The following is a 21,236-nucleotide window of genomic DNA, read 5'->3' on the forward strand; positions in this document are numbered from 1 at the left end:
TCTGAAATTTGGCACCTGTGAGACGGGGGGCACAGACTCATAGGAAACTGCTGCTACTCCTGCCCCTCCTCTCCCTGCCGTGGGGACACAGAGGAACCTCTGTCTGTCCCCCAGCCCACCGCAGCCAGCCGGGGGGGTGGGCACAGCCTCACAGGGCTCTGTGCCACCCCACAAGTGCATCCTTGTCATTCAAATGAGACGCTGCCACAAAGGCGAGGGCCCTGCCCTGAACAAAGAGCCGCTTGGGACGCCGGCAGAGGGGGACGCGGGTCCCTGGTCTCCACCGATGAATGCAAATGCCTCCATCCCCTGGGAGCAACTTCTCCGGGAACAACACAGACGGCGCTTTGTGAGCGGGAGGCTGGGAGAGGCATCGGGTCATACGCAAGCCCCCAGGAATGCCCGGCAATCCCCAGCTGGAGAAACGCCTTGGGGGCATGAACAGACCTCCCCTCTCACCCTTGGCCACAAAGTCAAGAAAAAGACCCTCGCAGTCTTTTTTTTTTTTTTTTTCCCCCCACCCATGCTCTTGCAACCAAACTAAAACTTTCCCTGGGTGCTGACACCAGAGCCCATGTCCACACGGGATGATCTCAGTGAGGCCACCACCGCTACCACTGCACCACCAACTCCTGTCCTGCAACCCCAGGACCGAGCAACACCCTAGGGCAAAGTGCCTCCCTCAAGCCATGCTTGATCAGCCTCGAGCATCATCCCATCCCCAAGCCAGGGCTCCTGCCCTGCCACAGCTGTACAGCTGCGCACCTGCAGCAGGCAGGGACGGGCAGGAGCTGCCCGTTTCCCAGCCGTCTCCGTTCCAAACCAGCCGCTCTCCAGGTCAACACCTTCGCCGCTCAAACTCCGCACGCCGGCTCTTCTGAGAAGCGCAACTTGAAGGGAGACCTCCCCCCAGAGCCGGTGCAAAGCCCACTGGGGTGAGAGCTCTCGTTACTCAGTTACTACCAACGCACACAGAGGTTTCGCTGCCTCGCACCCCTGAGACGCCCGAGCTCAACAGCCATAAAAAGATGCAATTTGTGAAGGCCGGGGAGGGGAGGGGTTGGGGTTTACTGTAAAGGCAGCAGCGCGAAAAGCAAAGTCGTAAATCCCGAAAGCGGCGCACTAAAATTCAATGGAATCACTCAAGTCAAGCCCTGTTCCATCTGCTGTTTTATGCCCTCTTTGTTAGGGCAGCTAATGGAGAACAATAAAAACATTAATAATCAAGTTAGATTTATAAACTGGGCAGGATATTCCACTAGTAATGAAATCTGGAGAATCATTCCATGTTATATTGCTTTGGGCAGCGCTCTAACAAGCACTGCCTTTGAGTTATAGCCCTCTCTCATTTTGCTGAACTTTAATTTGGCCCAGCACCACTGTTTCATTTAAAACAAACTTATAGCAGGAGTGAGGCAGAGGACACAGCTCAGAGGCACCATCCTGCTCGGCACCAAGAGCCTCTCAGCTGCAAGGGGGGAGTGCTTGGGATGTAAAAGCTCTTGTTGATATGGTGCTCTGTTTACTGCAGAGAATTGCTGGATATAATTTTCCAAGGTTAGCAGAGCTTCCTATTGCCATGGTTTCATGCTTCCTAGTTTTCAAATATTTGATTTAAATGCCTCACAGATCTTTAATTTCTTCGTTGCTTCATAAAGCGGATGTCAAATAATTCTTCTTGAGGCTCTCACTTCCCACACACAGTGGTAGTTTCCTGACAAACACCTCTGAAAATACCTGGCATCTTGTGCTCCCTGCTGCTCATTAGAGGGCATAAACACAACCAAGAGCTACGTTCAGCCCCTTCAGAATCCCACCAGTGCTGTCTCAAGCTGGAGAGATTATTTGCCCCCAGCAAGCACACCCGCTGGAGGGGAGACAGCACAGAGACAACCATCTGACAGCCTAAATTTAGGCTTCCCAGCCTAAATAAGACTTCTTTTCATGTAATCCCCTTCTCCTGCAGTTCACTCTTCACTCCTGCTCTGTAACCACCATCCCTGGCACCTTCTGCTTTGTGAGATGGCCCCAGCTCTTCAGCAGGGTTTGGAGCTACTGCTCAAATCCAGTCCAGGACCAAAAGGGTTCCATAGTGCCTGAAAGTTGTCGGCAGCAACTAATCAGCCCCTTGAGTATTAACATTCACCCTGTAAAAGCTGAGTGCAGCGTGGATACGGCAGCAAGGATAAAAGCAGGTCAAAGACAAAGTTTGAGTCAGATTGATTGGGGCAGAATACATCAATTCGCGTGCTGTTTGCATGAAATATTAATTCCAGCTTGAACATTTGGTTACAGGGGGAAGTAATTGCACCGTAATGATGCAGATGTACCTTATATTCACCGGATTTTTTTTTTTTTTGTTCTGCTAGGAACTGATGGAGAACGACACGCTCTGTCCTTCCCGGCAGGTGCCCGAGCCGGAGCACGCGTTGGTGGCCGAGCCTCGGCGGGAGAAGCATCGTCCTGGCGCACTGCTCTGTGCGAGCCCTGCTCATTAGATAACCCTGCCGTGCTGCAAACCCTCCCTCCCTCCTTCACAGCAGTGCACAGGCAGCGTTTCGAAATTCGCTGAATTTTGGGGAATTTCTCCAAACTGGCAGGTCCAGCCCCAGGACTGCCCGCCCACACCCGGCCACAGATGGCTTTCTGACACCCGGGTTTGACGTAGTCGCGGGGCTTCTCTGAGCTACGGTTGGTAGGAGATACAAGAAACTTTTTCCTCCTCCAGGAGAAAAGCCTTCATCTCTCCCCTCTCAGAGGAGATGGTGTGAGGCTGTACAGACCTGCTGGCACCGTGACCTGGCTGGGACACGACCTAAGCTCTCAACGACTGCTAAAACCTGTCACCTCCCTGCAAACTGAGCAGGCACCTGTGAGTGGAGCAGCAGGACCACAGGGATGCCCGCAATGTGCAGACCCACCGCAATGAAGCCAACCCTCCACCTGCTGCCGGCACAGAGCAGCCCCTAACGCGTCCCAGTCCCCAGGGATCGCTCCGGCTCCAAACGTGCCATTTCACCCTGCCTGCCGCTGGAGTTCGTGCGGCTCCGTGGCAGGCAGAGAGCCCTCCAGACAGGCCAGCCCTTTCCCAGCGCCTGGGAAATCACCATCCATGTGCGGAAGCTGGTGGGGCCATCACCCCGCGATGCTGGGCTGGGGGAAAGTTGGGTCACCGTGAGGGGATGGGGGGGTGCAAGGGGACCCCCCCCCCGGGTTTAAAGGAGGGGGACTCCGGCTTCTAAAGGGCTCGGTGCAGAGTACGGGGTGGGGGGCACTGGGTGCGAGGGGGATAATCGGACCCTTCCGTGTGCACGGAAGGGCACCAGGTGCAACGAGAGGCACAGGGTAGATAAGGCTGGAGGGGGCAGCGGTGTAAAGGGGCCCGATCACCGGGAGCAGGGTGGAGGGCACTGGCGGCAAAGGCGGGCACCGGAGAGCGCTTCCAGCCGCCGAAGCTGGCCCAGCACCGCGGGGACCGGCGATGCCCGAGGATGGGGGAGTACCGGGGGAAGGGGAAACGGAGAGGAGGGAGGGAGGGGGTGCCGCGGGTAACTCACAACTCCCCGGGTGATGTCCTCCGCCGCGGGGGTCGGCGCCGCGGGCGCTTCTTGCCACGCCAGCCACAGGGCGAGCACGAGGAGCATCTCCCGGCGGCGGGCGCGGTGCCGGGCGGCGGGGCTCAGCATCCCCCCGCGCCCCGCGCCGCCCGGCCCCGGCCCCGCGCTGGGCTCCGCCGGGCTCCGCGCCGCATCCGCGCTCCCACCCCGGGCTGCGGCCGCCGCCGGGGAGGGAGGGAGGGAGGGAAGGAAGGAGGGATGGATGGAGGCGGGGGGCTCCGCTCTGATCCGCGCTGCTCCGCCGACCAGGGAGGCGCCGGGGGGACTCCGCTCCGCCCCGCCGGGGAGGGAAGCAGGGGGGACTCCACTCGCTCCTGGCTGCTCCGCGCTGCCGGGGATGCTCCGCTGGCCGGGTGCGCGGTCACATCGCTCCGCTCCCGCACCCCGCGGAGCGGCAAAGTTGCTGCGGGCGCTGGTGCTGAGCGGAGCGCGGCTCGGCAGCTGCTGCTGCCGCCTGTGCCGGGGGCCGCCGAGGCTCCGTCGCTGCTGCCATGCACCCCTCTGCGGCCGGGCAGCGAGGAGGAGGAGGAGGAGGAGGAAGGGATGCTAATGAGGGAGGCGGTGTCAGGGCTCCGCCGGTGCGGGGGGGGTTCGGCACAGCGCGGTCTGGCCGCGGCGCTGCGCTCAGCGCCCGCACCAAGAACCAGCACCGACCCCGCTCCCCGCGGGGAGGGCTCGGTGCCCTCCCGCTTTCGGATCTGCGTCTGGCTGACACGCATCAGGGTTCCGACGCGGTTCTTTTTAAGCATCAACATTCCTTTGAGTACCAGCCGCACCTCCGAGTTTTTTTTTTTTTTTGAGGAGCTGTGGAAATGAGCGTGTGGTTGGAGCATCCCCGACCGACATCCCGTCTCACCGAGACAAATGTCTGCCTTGTCCCCATAAACAGCATAATGGGATCCTATGGCCTCTGCAGCGCGTCCTCCCCGGAGAGCTGTGAATCTGCCACATGCTCCGACAGGCCAGATGGCAGGGGACACCCTGACAGCTCCAGCTCCTGCCAGTGGAGGAGGAACATGTACTTCCTACTCAGCATCTGCCTTCTCCAGTTCCTACTGGCACGTTAATACACTCAACAGCTTTGCAAACGATCTTTAAAATACTGGGGTTTGTTTGGTTTGGGTTTTTCGTTGTTTTTTTTTTTTTTCTGTTTGTTTTTGGTTTTTGAAAACATTTACAGTTTCTGTTTTATGATAAATAAGGAGTGGAAATAACGAAGAATTGGCAGAGATGAAAAGTTGCTTCGAGGTGGTGCTGGGGCAAAACTGTAATGGACATTGATATGACATCGTCTGCACAAATAGATGAATTTGGCAACGAACTGTAGCTGCTTCTGGAGATATTTAATATCAGACAGGACTAGAGCAAAGCAGTGGAGGAAGAAAGAAGAAATCTTTGCCCAAAAGAAATTGCTTAAAGGGAATTAACAGGGAGACCTCACTTCCCACGAGCAAGTTTGCACTACCCTGTGTCCCTGTGAGCTGGACTGAATTTACTGCTCCAACACCAGAGAAATGAGAGGGAAAACCACTGGATTACAGGGCTCAGAGCCTCACCAACTAGAGCTACCTGTTGTAGCTCAAGAGCTGTTATGCTGAGAGCTTTGCTCCACACTAAGGCCAAGTCCAGCTTCTCAAACAGACCAGCACAACCCAGGCTCTGGTTCCACGAGTGCAGAGAGGGGGTTTCCAAAGGGCACTCTCTTCCTGTGCCCAGCTGTAAGCCCCTGTCTCTGGGGGTGGTTCCCCCTCTCTGTACACCCCTCTCCCCTCTGCAGGACTCAACTCCACCTCTGTGCATCCCCTGCTGCTCCCACCTTGTCCCGTCCATCCCACAGCTGCCACTGCCCTCAGGGGAGAGCTCTTTCTCACTTTCAATAAGTGTCACACCAGGCCCCACGAGACAAGGACTGTTATTTGCTGTATCCCAGACTCCACTGCTCTGAGCAGAAAGCAGCAGCCACCCACCACCCCTCAACCTTTTCCGGGTTTTCCAACAGAGAAGCGTTATTCTGGGCAGTCAGGCCAGCCTGACATTGCTTAGCAACATCACACGTAGTAATTTCCTGCTAAGCAGTTCCAGAATCTCTTCTTGTTAGGGATCATTTCTCCTGACAGTTGACATGACTGTGGGCAGATCAGAGCCACCCTCTGAGGAAGGCAGAGGGAGCACAGGCACACAGGGCTGGGAGGAGTGGGCAGCAGTGCCTCAAAACTGCAGAGTTTGGGACAAATCTGCAGCCCTCAGGGTGAGCAGCACCAACAGGGTGAAAACTGCCAGTCCAAGTTCACTAACATGTCATAGGCTTGAGGTTATCACTGGCAAATGCTTCAGCAGCACCTGGAAATGCTTTCTAGAGATTTTGGGCTCTCTGGGAACTGCTCAGCACACACACACACAAAGCCTCTGTGGCTCTGCATGGCACAGTTTGCATGCCAGCCTTGTCCCTGTGCTGGGCATCCTGGAGCTCCAGGGCTTGGTCCTACCCCACACCCATAGTGCCCCCTCTCCCATGCTGGTCACATCATCCTGCAGCAGCGAGGTTACCTCAGCTGCCTTCCTTGCACTTCTGGAAGATGCTGCATGCTCCACACTGACCTTTAATCCCATTTTTTTTCCAGAAGTGGTCAATGAAGGATAAAGGTTCATCATGGGCAGGCTGTGAGCTGTTGGAGCAAAGATAAAGATTTGAGCCCACTCCAGCTGAAAGAGTTTCGCTCTTAACTTCAAGGGGTCAAGATTTTAGGGCACATGCTACCATTTAAAGTTCCCCTCGTAGGTCATCCTCTCACAGCAGCACATTAGGGACAAAAATCTTCACAGTTTCTGTCAGAGCAGGTGTTTTAAGCAGATTGACAGGCAGGGCAGATGGAAGATGCTGCTCCCTGTCAAATGTGCTTTAATCCTCTCAGATTCCTTCCTGTGGCATTAAATACCCATTTTCACCAAATGTGGAATAGACTAAATTTGCATATTGCAGGAGAATACTCTCCCCACAGCTGTTTCTCACATGCATGTATTACACACAGGTACAGGTTGTAATTGCAGAGTCTGGTAAAACATTTCACTGCAGCAGACTCGACCCAAGCTACCAACTCCACCCTCCCACCGAGGAGCTTCCCATCAGCTGCCCCTTTCACAGCCTCCTGCCTCCAGCATAGTAGGAAGGGCTTTCCCCCTGATGGGGTAGATTGGCTTTTGGTGGAACAGATGGAGAGATGGCCCCAAGCCGTGTCCAGCACCATCTATCCTGGTAACATCCCTGGTTGGATGGGCAGCCTCCATGGTTCTGCTCAGTGAAGCATCTCAGCTGAGGATCCCTGCTCACATCCCAACTGCTCTGGTGTGGGCTGTGATCCAGGGCTGTGATCCTTCCTCTCACTGGGACTGGAGCAGAGCCACGTGCAGGGGAGGAACTGAGCAGTTTTGCAAATCAGGCTGAGGTTTTCAAAGAAAACCAGCAACCCATCCCACGGAAACCTCAGTTTAAAGTGGCCAAATCCCACTGGATTTCCCAGCCTCTGGAGCTGTCAATACCTGCCCTGTCTCACCATCTGCCCAGGTATCAGTTATGAGCACCTGTGCTGTGCTGGCACCTCAGAGCCAGTCGTGTCCCACAATAACTTGCAGTGTGGATGGTTACTCACTCTGGATGAACAGATGCTTTGTTCATACCCTTGCCATGTTCAATGTGATTTCCAACATACTTATAAAGCACTTACAAGAGACAAGATAGATTTCTATACATTAATCAAAGCCAGTCACCAATTACAATACCAAAAGAATCTACAACCACGCCATGCACAAGCAGCAGGGAGAGGATTCTTTCATAGTTTAATTTCATAGCATGAGACTTCCTCCTCCAACAAAGCACTGCTTGATCATTAAGACCCAAAGAAATATCAGAGAAGCTCTAAACCCTATATTTATGTGTGTGTATATATATAGGAGATATACTCAAATTTAAGCATATGAGTAATCACAATGACTTCAACCAAATGAATATAATAAAAGAGCAGCTCTCCCTGGGAAGGTGGAAGCTGTGCCCAAAACAACAAGGCAGATTGTATGGATGCCATCAGCTCCTTACAGCTACAGAGAGCAGAGCTGGGCAATAAGAAGAGCCTGGTCAGAACAAACCCAACTGTGAATATTTTTGCTCTCTTCCCTTTTCAGTCAATAAAAAAAAAAACACCTCAATGGCACAGGTTTAACTCTGTGCTCATGTCATAAGAACCAAGCCAGGCTAGATGGAGTTTTCATGCCATCCATTTCCCAGGCGAGTTGCTGGATAGAATTTATTTAAGGAAGGAGCAGCGTGATGATTTTAATTCTGTTAAGTGTAGCTTCCAAAATGCATTCTTTATGCTTCATTCATTGCAAATGAATGACTCAGTTAAAACAGCGTTTCGACACGTTTCAGCCAAAATATTTGCTTTGCACAACAACAAAACAGAGATAACTGTAAGCAGCTGTAAGTAAGAGCGAGCAAATCGAAAGGAGCAGAGAGCTATTTATGGTGATACCTACGGTCTGTTTTAGCACAAAACTTTTCATGCTCAACAAGAAATGCTGGTGAAGCTGATTTGCAAGTCCACATTTCCCTGATCTGCCAGTAATTGTCAGTGTTTGGAAAAAAAAAAACCCCAGTAAACAAACACACAATTTATTTGTGTTCCAAATCCACGCACTTAGATTATTTTCACCTTTGTGCACGGGGATGGCGAGCACGAATTTTAAAATGTCATTACCTTCTAACTATATATGCTAAGTGCAAGATGAAGACTTTTTTTTTTTCTCCCCCTCGCTGTCTTTAGCACAATTAGCATGTGTGACAACACCCAGAAGATTTAATTTCCCAATTACACAGCTGTACTGAGAATATCCCTGGCATGAAATATGCAGCGGTTCTTATCGGTGGATATTCCTCAACTTCTCCTGCCCTGTTACGTTGCTGCAGGTGCTCCTATTTTGGTTCAGAAATGAGATTTTTTTTCTGCCCTGTCGGGCAGGGGGACAGGAATTGCAGTGCTGCAGAGGAGGGGGGGGTTTGGGCTGCCGTGGCCCCTCGCCAGGAGCGGCCGCTCCGACGGCACACGCGGCATTCCCGGGGGGATCCGCCACACACCGACTGCTCGCTGAGCCCAAGGGGTTAAATCAGTTCATGCTGCAAAGTCTGAGAATGGAGATCTGTCATTTTGTCCTGCTGTTTTCTAGAAGCTTTGGTAGCCATGGCGGGGGGGATAAAAAAAAAAAAAAAAAAAGACTCCACGAAATTGGTCACTGGAATATGATTTGCTCACTCGTAATTAATGCCATCCAGAAACTATTTGTTTGCTTGCCTACTCTTAGGACTGATGGGTGGCCAATAATAATGAAAAAAAAAAAATTGCAATTATTTTTCCAAGACCAGTGGTAGGCACCTAGTTACACGCATGTTAAGTATTACTCATGGGAAGTTTAGAAATTTCTCTTTTCCACGATTAAAACCAAAGTGGATCAGGGCATTTGCAGATGACTTGGGAGGATACCACTTTTTTGCTTCCTTGTTCTCTGATTAGAAAAAAAAAAAAATCAACTTACTGACATTTTTTCATAGCTTAAAAATGAAGGATGGAAACCAAAGTTGGAAGGGGCGGGGAAATCAATATTTTCCTGCAGGCCAGGGCTCTGGAGCGGAGAGATGCTGCAGAGATGCTCACAGTGCTCTTGGCCACAGGACTCTTCTTCTCTGCTTAATCACACACTGGCACAAAGGACCTCAAGCATCTCATGGATGTCCATCTGCCAGCTCCAGCTCCACACGCTGAGCCAGCACTATCATCCTGCTGGAGTCCACGAACAACAAAGCTCAGTCCTCTCTAACTCATTCTCAGGTCTAAATCTTGCAGATTTCTCTCACATAACACCTGAAAAACAGAACCCTCCTGGCTTCCCCCACAGCTGCAGCTCTCCCCAGCCTGCTTCTCTGCTGGAAATACCTTTTATCCCCCTGCCAACCACATTCCTGCAGGTACCTGTAGCAAATCCTCTTTCAGAGGTCTTTTTCCCAAGCTTAACACTCCGACCATCTCTCAGCACTCCTCTTGAGCAGCTCTCTCTGTGGAATTCTTTCTATCAGATCAAATACAAATGGCTCCTCTTTATTTCAAAGATTTTCACAGACAGCCCTGCTTTGTCTTTTATTGCTCATTTAGCACCAAGAAATCAGCTCCTTCCTCCACCTGGCCGTGAAATCCACCTCTCCCTTCCTCTGCTGGGCTCTTAAACAACGATGCTCACACTTCCCTCTATGCTGCCCCTTCTGCCTGGCAATTTTTCCTCCTGAGAAAACCCAAGGGAGGATGGCAGCCAAGCCATCCTCCCTTTGCCTGTTAAACACACCCTATAATATCAGGACATCACCAGTCCATCCCAGTGTATTTTTTTCCAGTACAAGAAGTTGAGCAATATTATTTTGTAACGTCCTTCCTCTCCCTTGCTCGCAGATACGCCTCGTTTTCCATCTTCTCCTGGGTAAGCTCTTTGTTCCAAGGGGAAGGCACCTAACACGAGGTCACTTCAGTCTGCTGCTGTCACTGGCACTGCAGTGACACCAGGGATGGCTCCAACACCCAAAGACTCCTCTCAAGGCCACGCTGCCACCAAGCAGACACATCTAGCACAACTCTGGCCACTTCTGCCTCCCTTCTGCACCGTGTACTCCTCACAGAGCAGTGTTTGAGGCATTAACACCCATGAATTATAAAACAATACAAAAGAAGCTCGTGTTCCCCGGGCTCAGCTTTTCTGCAGTGGCCCCAGTATAGCAGAGCCTCCATCAAGATCTTGTAATAACAAGTCAGGCAGAAGGAAGGGCCAGACTGCCATGTTAAAGCAAACCAGAGTGTAATTTTCTCTTCACTAGCAGCATTCCCATCCTTGTTCCCATTGCTTTTTAATAACAGTACATGAAAAGATGTTGATGCCTTGTTTAAGCAACGACAAGAAGTTCAGAGGTTAATTAATGAGAAGCAGAGCATAGTCACTTCACTAAAAAAAGGGGAAAAAATAGAAAGTTTAGCAAGAACAAGCAAACAAAAAATTTAAAAGCTATAGAGTAGCACTTGATGGAATTTTCCAGTGGAAAACAGTGGTAATTTTAACACTACTTAGATGCAACAGACTGTCCTTTGGCCAGGGAAAACCACAAGCCCTTTGACCTGCTTTTATAAGGCTTTAATACATGTTTGTGCTTTTTGTCAGTCAGCAAGGCAGCAAATTCTGTGGCCTGCATCAAAGGCCAGCAATCTGTTACATGCACACGTGCACTGTACCCTACAGAGACAGATACACAGTGCAGTGATGGCAGAGCACCTCTTCAATTAAATGCAGCCATATATCTTCCTTCAGCATTGACATGCTGATTGACAGCCTTTCCAGACACCTGGCTCAGAACAACTGGGGGGTTTTGCTGGCAAGGTCAGTAAAGCTCCTACTGCAAAGCTTTCCATCACAGAGCCCCCACCTGCCAGCTGTGCTGTGGGACCCCCCATCTGCAAACAGCTCACCCCCTGACCTTGGGTCCTTGCTCTGCTCTTCCTGCTTTACCCCCAAATTCTTCCTCTGCCCAACCTTTGTGTACATCCTGTTGTGTGAAATCCCTGATCAGTGGGTTTTATACCCTGATTCTCCTCTCATTCCTGCCTGCTACTCTTGGAGGGCAATGGCTAATTAAGGTGCTAAGAGCCCTGGGTCTGAACGCTGGATAAATCCTGGTGTCCTTCACCTTCCAGTTCTACAAATCTCTCTTCTAGAGAGATGAGGATTACCTGGTATTCAACAACAAGCATTCAGATGTTCTATGGGAAAGGACTTCAGACTGACCCTACCCAGCAGCTTTCCTGGGGAAAACATGACCAGAAAAGGGCAGGAAAGAAACCATTCATGAAGATGGGACAAGCATAAAGGAGATTAAAATAGAAAATGTGAGACAATCCTATGGAAAACTGTATAAATAGTGAAGTATTTAACCCCACTGCCTGGAAGGGCTGTGGGGTCCCCACCACCAGACTAAGAGGCTCTCAGGACCAGCTGGGGAGTGGCTGGTGCAGGAGGATGAAGAACAGTCTCCTCATGGTTTTCCTAATCTTGTTTTACATTTCATTTCTCGTGCTCCTCATCTGACCTTGATCTTCCTGCCTTAAGATCTTCACGAACAAGTTCAAAAGGTGAGGAAAATCAGCCATTACCCTAAAGCCACTGCTGCACTCACACAGATCACTCCAAGCTGCTTCCCCTGCATAATGGGATTTAGGAGCCTGAATTTTCAAATTCGACTTTTTCTTCAGTAAGCAAACAGCCTTTAAGACGTGTTTGAGCCACAGGTTTGGATTCAGAGCTGAACACTCACCAAATTACATGTCCAGGAGTTTTCCCCAGCCCAGCTGGTTACAAAGCCCAGCTGGCAACCATAGAACCCGTTCTGAGACATCAGCAAAACCCGGGGACATTTTGGAGCCAGCACTGCAAATTCAGGGCTTTTTTTTTTTTTTTTCCCTTGCTATAAACAATTCATCTCTTTGAAATACACCACCCACAGAAGAAACGTGGCCCTTAGCAGAGCTAAGCACAACTTGAGGACGGGTGCCAGTGCTGCTCAGCCTCCCTTCTAATGCCCTGACAGGAAAACCCTGCACCTCTCAAGCAAAGCTATTTCAGGGTATTCGACCCAGCCAAACCATAACCTGCAAGGCTTTGTGCCCCACAGCTTCCTCTGCACCTTCTCAGCAAAGCAACAACCAAAGGAAAAGTTTCCTCCCCTTGATCAGTCCTCCCTACTTGAATCCTGAAGGCAGAACGTCAGTTAAATGGGGCAGATCCTTGCTATGAAACCTGTTCTCGGTGGCAAAACTCATTTTGCTTTTTTTTTTTGCAGCTGTTCTCATCCACGACAGTTTACATCAGGGCTGAAAGTAAGCAGCTCCTGCTGGAAGAGGAAGGTTTCACTACTGGAAAGTCAAAGCCTGGTCCTTGGAGGGACATCCTGCTCTGACTTCGCTCTCCTCTGGACTGAGGAACGCATTTGGTCTGGGAGGATTATGCTGCTGTACGTCAGAGCCACGGGAAATAAACAGTGGCATCACTTGTGGAGGAACACTGGGAACTCAATTATTTCTCGGGATTCAACTTTAATGACTCCTCTCTACTCCGTGGATCCTAAGCAGCTAGTGATGTCATGTTGCATTAGAAGCTGAAGCTGCATCAGAAGGCAGAACAGCATCAGACCTGGACAAGAGTTAAAAAAAAAAACCCCAAACCCTGAATGGTTTTCCCAAGAACAAACACATGCGTTAGCACAGTGCTTTAGAAATAAATTGCTCATGAACCTTCTGGCTCAAAGCTACCAGTAAATCTCCCTGTTTGCAACGATGCCCAGGTATATGTGGCACAAAATCTCGCCGCTCTATTAAAGGTCTTACAGAAAAGTCACCCTGTTTTACAGAAAAGCTCTTATTTACCCCCCTCAGAATAACAGATCACCACAGCTCCTGGCAATCACAGCACAGCTCATCTCTGTGTCCACAATGCAGACTAAAGTGCATCATATACATTACAAGCTGTTACATAAACCAAACTTTCATTATGATGCTGATAGCACTGAGGTGTCCAAAGGGATGGTTTATACACAGCCTCTCTCTGTGATTAATCAAAGCACAATCAAAACCCCCCTTTTTTTTAAAGCTTCACTAGAGAAACGTTTTATTATTTTTAAATCATCCAATACTTCATCACTAATTCCCTATGTTATTAAAGCTTGAATGAGGGGACTAAGGTCTAGTGCCTGCAAATCCTCAGTCAATTGAGTTTGGGGGTTCTAAAGCCTCTCTGCTGAGTGATTCAGACCTGAATTCATCACATCTGAGCAGTCAGAAGAGAATCCAGCGGGCAGAAGGCTCAAAACTGTCCTGCTCTGCTCATTATCATCCCTGCTTTGTCCTGAGAATGGGCAGCTACGTGGAGGGGGATGAGCAGGTGCCATGTGAGAGGTGCCAGCAGCCCCCAGTCTGTGTCTCTCAGAGGCCCCCTGAGGATGATACAGCAAAGGTCCAGGATCCCAGATCCAAGGAATTCCTTCCAAGGAATACCCTGGTCCTTCCGAGGAATACCTGCTGCCCCACAGCAAAGCACACTGCCCCAGATGCAGCCCCTCGTCCCACCAGAGCCACCCCTCAGGAGCTCTCAGATGAACACAACTCTTCTCCCAAGGGGACAGGAGCAACTTTCCCTGCCCAGGACAAGCTGTCTCCTGACGGTGAAGTCACACTAACTGCTGTCTGGTACAATTAGGCTTAGTCCTACACGTAATTTAATTTGTGCAAGACTGCTGGCTCAGCACAGGAGCTCACCTGTGTTTGTAGCTCTGTTAGTGGCACTTTGCAGCCACCCAGACAGTGACAGGGCTCTGTCTCAGCCCTCCTGGAACGATGCTCAGAGGGCAGCAGGCAGGGACATCCCCTGGGGGGGATCTGCTCGGGATGCTGGGGCAAGGCAGGACATTTGGGATGGGCTCGTTCTGCCACGACCCTGCATGGCATCAGAGGTCACCAGCCAGGAGCCCTCTGGTTGCTCCTGCATCAAGGGCAGCTACAGTTAAGGGACAGGTAGAGAAGGGTGACAAGAGAGATGGGAGAAAAGTAGAAGGAATAAATAATAATAATAATAAAAAAGCAATCAGGAGGATTTGCCAAAAGAAGCCTGACACACACAACCAGCCCAGGGCCCCCTTGCCATGAGGTCTGCTGGCCCATGAGACTTGAGTGACTCCAGAAGGAGCACAGGGCTGGTGCTTCACCAAGATCATCAGCCCTGTGCTCTCAGATGCTGTTTCTAACTGAGGGAAACATCCAAAAAGTAGAAATCAGAATACAATCAGTGCAAATCAGTATTTGCTGGTGCCCAGGATGCCTCACTGATCTTAATGTATCTCTTACAGGATCAGGAACATCTTAGGTACCAGTTCTTGACTAAATAAAGTCTCCTGACAGGTATCTCTCACATCCTTTGCTCTGCACACAGATGCTAAATGTGCAAAAGCTATTGTATCCCCCTGACAGCCTTCTCCTATGGAGAAAAAAAAATAAAATAGACTATTTCCTTAGGCTTCAAAAATAAAACCTATTTGGAAAATAGGAGACCTGTGGAGGGCTGATTTGAAATTCATCACACCATCACAACTCCTGCTCCAGAGACATGCCTAAGGACACATCCTTCAGAACACAGAAAAATATTCTCAAACTTAGCCATGTCCTGCCTGTTTTGCTCTGATATTTGCTTCAAGAGCTGAGGATCACAGGGGCTGCTGCAGAGACGTTAAAGGCAGAAAGGACCCCTTTGGTGTCAAGAGAGGCAAGTGGCCCCTTAGAGGGAGAAAAGCACAGCATTACATCTACAGGGAATAAGATAGTGTTTTATTTGTAGAAACTAGCAAAAAACCCCCAAACAACCCACCATCTACCATAAGTGAAGAAATTAAGGTAATAAATTATGTTTCCACCTCCTTCTAAATTGTCTTGCAGAAACAAAACACTTTTCCTTCACTCTGATTTCTAAAGGACATTCACAAAGATTTAACAGTTACAATAGAGCCATTTATTTCAAAAGGTTGTAGTTACAGATATATAATTCCATCAGTAATTGCCGGTGGGCAGTGGGAAGAGCTGCTGAATGTGCCATCAGCAGAGAGATTGAAGAGAGGTTAAAGAGGAGAGCTGGGAGAAGGCACTCACCTTCCCAAATGGGCCATAAACCCAAGTGACTGACTGCAGCCAACTAAAAGAGCAAGGATATTTCCACTGTGGAGCGAAATAAGAAGCAGGAGGACCACTGGAGCCCTGGGGAGGCTTTAGAGGAGCAGATGACATGAAGTGCTGTTTTACAGAGCAGCAGAGCAGGTTACCACACCCACAGTCACAGCAATTAGCTCACACTGGGAGCTGACACCAGCACCAGTACTGGCCTCCTCAGGCAGTGCTGTGCTGATAAATTGAGTTCTCCAGCACCAAAAGGTCCAGTTTACCCAAATACTAACCACAGACCATCATTTTCCCCTCGTCCCTCTTAAATCACCCCCTAGCAAAGATGGCTTGTCTGGATACAGCAGACCAGCTGATTTGCAGGTCTCCTGGTGTCCACCTGAGCCAGGGAGCTCCCAGGGGCTTGGGAATGATGCCCTGCACACCTCCAACCTGCTCAGGTGCACCCTGGTTGTTTGGTGTTAGTCCCAACACTGCATGCCCAGGGTGAGGGATGTTCTTGGTGGGGAGATGGAGCCAAAGGAAGAGCAGAGCCTCTTCCCAGACAGTGACCAGAAGGAGAGGAAGACGCGGCTTCAATGCTTGTAGAAGCCATAAAAAGGAGAAAATCTCTAAACCAGCTCCCTGCAGTGCCTCTTGAGAGCCTGGCAGTGTTTAAACTCCACAAGTGAGGCCCCAAGGCAGCTGTGTGCGCTTTATGAGAGCCAGGAGCCAAACAGCAGCTCCTTGCTCGCAGATTTACGCCACCACAGAGTTACAGAGCCTCCCACCGCTCTTGGGATGTGTCAGGGCGCTGCACCCCACCAGCCTCCACATCTCCACGGCCACAGCCCCTCAGCCAGGGGACACAGGAACATCCCCCATCCCAGGGCAGCTTGTCCCTGCCAAGGTGCTGCTCTCCACCCATAAACTGCAGTGCTTTTCCACTGCTGCTCTTGGTGGGTGTTCTCCTGTTTCCTCTCCCCCCATCACAAGACTTTCCCTTTTCCTCACAGCCCTCAGGACAACTTTCCAGCCATAATCGAGGAGACAGAAAAGTTTTGCTGTCATAGAAGCGCCGGGATTTTTTCCAAAGGTAGCAGAGAGAAATCTCCTTTTATTGGCACCAGTAACCAAGAGGAGGGAAGCAGCCCCACTGCTTTATAGAACATTTATGTACATAAATTGCACAGAAACACAGCAAAAGCATCACTCAGCCCTTGTTCAGCTCTGCACAGGGAATAGCCTGAAGAGGCTTCCCGCTGTTCTGCAGCTCCCAGCAGGGCTCTCCCGGAGCCTGCAGCACAGAGCCCAGCCAGGCTTCCCCCCTCAGCATCTTCCAGCAGTCTGCAACCCTAAGGCAGCCAAAAATACCCCAGCAAATACCAGGCTGGTGATGGGACACGGCGCTGGCTGCTCCGGGGCGGTGGCAGGGTGGCAGCGTGTCACACCCCCACAGCAGCAGTGCCCCGGGCACCCAGCTGCACAAAAGCTGCCCTGGTAGGATTTTTTTTTTCTTGTTTATCAGAACAGAATAAGGCGATTGTGGTAAAATATTGAGGTTTTTGCAACTTTTCTCAGCACCCAAGCACCCCTTAGCTCGAGCAGAGCTGTGGCACCCTAACCTCAGCCCACTCAACTCTGCTCAGTTCCCAAACGAGATCCATCTCCCTTCAAGCACCACAAACCCCTGCAGGGGAAGAGGTTCCACTGCTCTGGAGGGTTCCAGGGAAGGAGCAGCTCTCAGGGGGGTCACCACCACAGCAGCCAGTGATCAACCCCAGAAAGAACCAAGTGACAGCAAAACAACAGCACTGAAAGCCAGCACGCTGCCTGAAGTGCTGAAAAGCTGGTTTAAAGGCTTTCTCTTATCTGAGGGAGTTAGATACTTGAGGAACTTCCTTTGCAAAAAAAGTTTAGTTTTTTTTTAAACACCAGTCATTGCCTTCAAGAGTTGTCTATAAAGGATGACTCCACATAACTAGAAAAGAAAAAATCCACACCGAGAAAGCAGAGCCACTTCACTTTCTGGTCCCTTACTAACTGCACTCCCAGATCACTTCTCCCCTCTCCCAACACATCTTGACACTTATTACAACTGAAAAAAATTACACAACACGCAAGTTTAGTCTTTCTTACCTGTACCATGTTCCTCAGACACGCTCATCCCACATCTCCAGGCGAGAGCATCAGGCACCCAGCCTGCTCTCAGCCATTAAATGGGAATTCTCAGGGGCTTTTTCCTCTGCCCCCGAGCAGCTGGGCTTCATTGCCCTCCCCCAGCTGCCTCCCACCCCCAGCTTCTACCTATTAAGCAATCAGACATGGTAGGCCTTACAAATCTATGGCTCCCAGCTATGCAGACCAGCAGCTGTGGCTAAAGAAGAGTCTTACACCTGCAGAGCGTTAGGAGACCCACACTGCACTTCAAAACAAAACTGCTGACATCTTTCTGTAGATGCTAAAGGGCACCAATTTTTTTTTTCCTTCTGATTTTTAACATGCTTTGATCTGTTAATTAAAAAAAAAAAAAGAAAAAAAAGGTTTTGACCTACTTGGAGTTTTTTACCACAAATGTACAGTTTCATTATTTAAAAATATGAGGCTCCTGTTCATGAGTGTGGCCGAGCAGCTCACACAGGGCCAAAACCTGAACCTCCCTGGGACATATTCTCCCTACATGGGAGAATTCAACCACCACACAATGCCCAGCACTGCTGGAAGAGAGAAAATGCCTCTGGGGACATCTCAGCCGTGGGTTTCCTGTTGGTGCAGGGCTGGACCGGCTCCTTCCTGGGGGAATAGTCCTCAGTGAGAGTCCCCAGCTGGGGTGAACCTGCTGGGTCTCATCCTGGCACTGACAGGTTGAGTTAAATCTCGTGTTTCGAGCTGAAATGCAGAAGAGGAGCTGAGGAAAATGAACCATGGGAGTAAGTGATAAGGTGAGAAATCTGCTCAGCTAAACCAACTGCCTCGGGGCCTTCTGCACATGAAAGGACTTGAGATGGTGCCACAGCAATGGAGAAACAGTGGAGTTCCAGAAGAAATCCCAGAGAAACTTCGTTTAAACTTGGAGTACTTAGAAAAGCAATAGGAAAAGTGGCACAGAGAGCTTCGTGCCCTGGGCCTGCTGTCACTCTCGAGTGTTCCTGTCCCCTCCGGGGGTGCTGCTGCTCCCACAGGGGTTATGTGTGTGCAGACATGGGCACAGTCTGCACCAGGACTGGGGATCTCCTCTAAAAATGCTCAGGAACTGCTTGAAAGCTCCTGGAAAGCTCCTACCTGCTGCCTGCCTGTGGCTGCATGGTCGGTGCCTGTCACTGCCGTGGCACAAAGGTCAAATGCACCCGTGGAAATCGCTGTTGATGGGGTGTGTTCTGTTTGAGGACACATCTATGCCTGTTCTTCCCACTGCTGTTCCCAGTATCCCCAGGCTGGTGGCAGGGCTGGGACGTGGCTGCTGAGCACGGGCTCTGAACGTCTTTCCCACGTGCAGGGTCGGTGGCACTGATGCAAAGTTTGGGTTTCCCGCAGGATGCCCACTGTGAGTGCTTGGCACAGGGTTCACAGCCAGGGGACAGCACAATAATCTGAGCAAGGGGCGTTCAGGGCTCTTGGAAATGTCAGCCTTGTAGAGCTCTGGCGTGCTGGGGCTGCATTTCCCTGCCTGCAGAGCGGGCAGGGAGTTGAATGTCAGGACTTTTGAGTCTCCCTTGGCCAAGCATCCAGGGCTTCCACGGGTGGATACCCACCCATCTGCCTGTCCCCAGAGCTGGACACTGCAGCCAGTCCCCACGCTTGGGGAAGGGCTGGCTGGAGGTGCCTGGGCAATAAATGGAGGCTTCTTGGCGCTGTAAGCTGCCCTAATCCAGCTGGAACATGTCTGAGTGCCTGGGGAAGGTTTGTCCTGCAAGGACTGTGCCTCGTGCATCGTGGAGCAAAATCCATGGGACAGTGCCAAGAAAGTGTGAAGTGGCAGGCACATCACACTGGTACTGGGCTCCTCCCCGCCAGCGCAGCATCCCACTGTCCCACCCAAACGAGCTCCGGCTGCCTGGACCATCACCGGAGGAGGTTCCCGAGGATGGGATCAGTCCTCCCCTGAGCTCAGGATGCCACAGCCCGGCGGGTCCCGCTGCAAAGGACACCGGCAAATGTCCCACCCCCCAGCCGATGGCAGCACTGCCTCCCCCAGGCAGGGGCTGTGCGGAGCTCAGGCTGTTCAGAGAAGCCTCAGGTTCGGGTCAAATACTGGGCTAGAGGTCTGAGGATCACATCTTGCGACAGCTCATCCTCCTGCAGGCTGGAGAGTGGCGCGAACGAAGGGAAAGGCGCCTGATCCCCCATTATAATGCTAATCTCCTCCGACTCCCAGTAGGAGCCGAGCAGCATCCTGTTAATGAAATTATAACCATGGCTCACACGGTGCATTTCTGCTGAACACATCTGAAATCTCTTTCCCTCAGAGGCTACACAACCGACGCCTGGGAGTTATCTCGCTGCTGTTATAAAAGCAACACGATTAGAGTGCTGGAGCTAATTTAAATCCCGTTGAATGCCATTGTAATGCAGTCAGTAAAGCTGGTGTGTGACATGTTGTCGAGGCGTTCTCAGAGTGGGCACGTCAGGCCGATACCCAAAAGTTTAAGGGCTAAACTCAGGGACTTCAACAGAAATTGCAGATCCTTCATGAGCAGGTTCTGTTTGAGAAGACTTTCAGGTGCTTAAGGCGCAAGTCCCATTGAACTGTGTGACCATTCCAGGCCCCTGAGCTGCTTCCAGGCTGAAGTGTCTTCTTGTGGCCTCAGTTATCCTGAGCATTCTCCAGGCACTGGGACATCTCTGCTCCCTGTGAGAGTAACAGATGTGGAGCTGTGGGAAATGGCTGAGATAAACTGGAGCACTGGTATTGAGGTCAGTTGTGTTGGAGGTTCCTCTAGTCCCTTGCTCTGTGGGCCTTGTAGGGATTTGGGGTGCCTGTGTGGGCTTTAAGAGCTGGGTTTTGTAGCTCTTAAAGGAGGATTTCAGCCTCTGCCGTGTCGAAAAGCAATGCTGATCCCACACACAGCCAGGGCATCACCCTGGGAGTGACACAGCGGCCCCTGTGCTGCAGGGCAGCCCTGTCAGCCCAGGTATTGACAACCAAACCAGACACAGAGCTGAGAGGTTTCCTCTTGACCTTTCCAAGCTGCCACAAAGCCCCTGAGCTGCAGCAGCCATCCACCTTGCAGAGCCCACCTCATGATTTCCTACTCCATAATTTAACATCCTACCCCATAAAAATGTAAGGGTGGGGAGGGGAAGAGGAAGGAGAAATGTCTACAGTGAGCAGAGGGGAAGGGATCCCAAAGTCTGGGAGGAGATCATGTGTCACCTGTCTTTATGATACTAGAAGAACAAGCTACATCCTTACCAGGGCAAAGCAGCTCAGCTCTGTGCCCCATCACAGGTGTTCTTTGCAGCCCCAGACATGGCCTGGATGCCCACACAGCAGGATCAGCTGTGGGAACCTCATGTTCCCCAAATCCACATGCTCCCTGCCTGGGGCCACTGCCTGCAAACCACAAGAAAGTCTCCCCCAAACTGAGGTATCAGCCAGGGTTTGGTGGCAGAGCTGCAAACTGGGTTCTCCTGAGCCTTAGAGCCTGACCAGCCATCAGCTTCTCCACAGCTCTTCATCTTGGCCACCAACATCACCCTGTTCTTCGAGATGGGCTGGGGCCAAACACGTACCTGCTGTGACTAAAAACAGGCAGTGAAGTATTTCAGGAGGGGAGGTAACATTCCCCAAATGAACTCATCCTTTCAGTTCATGTGCCATCAGCACAGGCTGTCACAGCTTTAT

At 51.1% G+C, this 21,236-nt stretch overlaps 1 protein-coding gene across 1 annotated transcript in view; it reads right to left on the reverse strand.

Moving 5' to 3' along the window:
* The window catches only part of MMP17 (matrix metallopeptidase 17), a 56,463-nt gene extending 52,756 nt beyond the window's left edge, over positions 1 to 3,707 (reverse strand). The window contains exon 1 of the mRNA XM_027901378.1: positions 3,558 to 3,707. Coding sequence (XP_027757179.1) covers positions 3,558 to 3,686 — 129 coding nt within the window. The 5' untranslated portion in view covers positions 3,687 to 3,707. The remainder of the gene's footprint in view (positions 1 to 3,557) is intronic.
* Positions 3,708 to 21,236: the final 17,529 nt, after the last annotated feature.

This window comes from Empidonax traillii, unplaced genomic scaffold (assembly GCF_003031625.1).
Source record: "Empidonax traillii isolate 1590-97213 ecotype Southwest subspecies unplaced genomic scaffold, ASM303162v1 scaffold780:size295419, whole genome shotgun sequence".
NCBI lineage: Eukaryota > Metazoa > Chordata > Aves > Passeriformes > Tyrannidae > Empidonax > Empidonax traillii.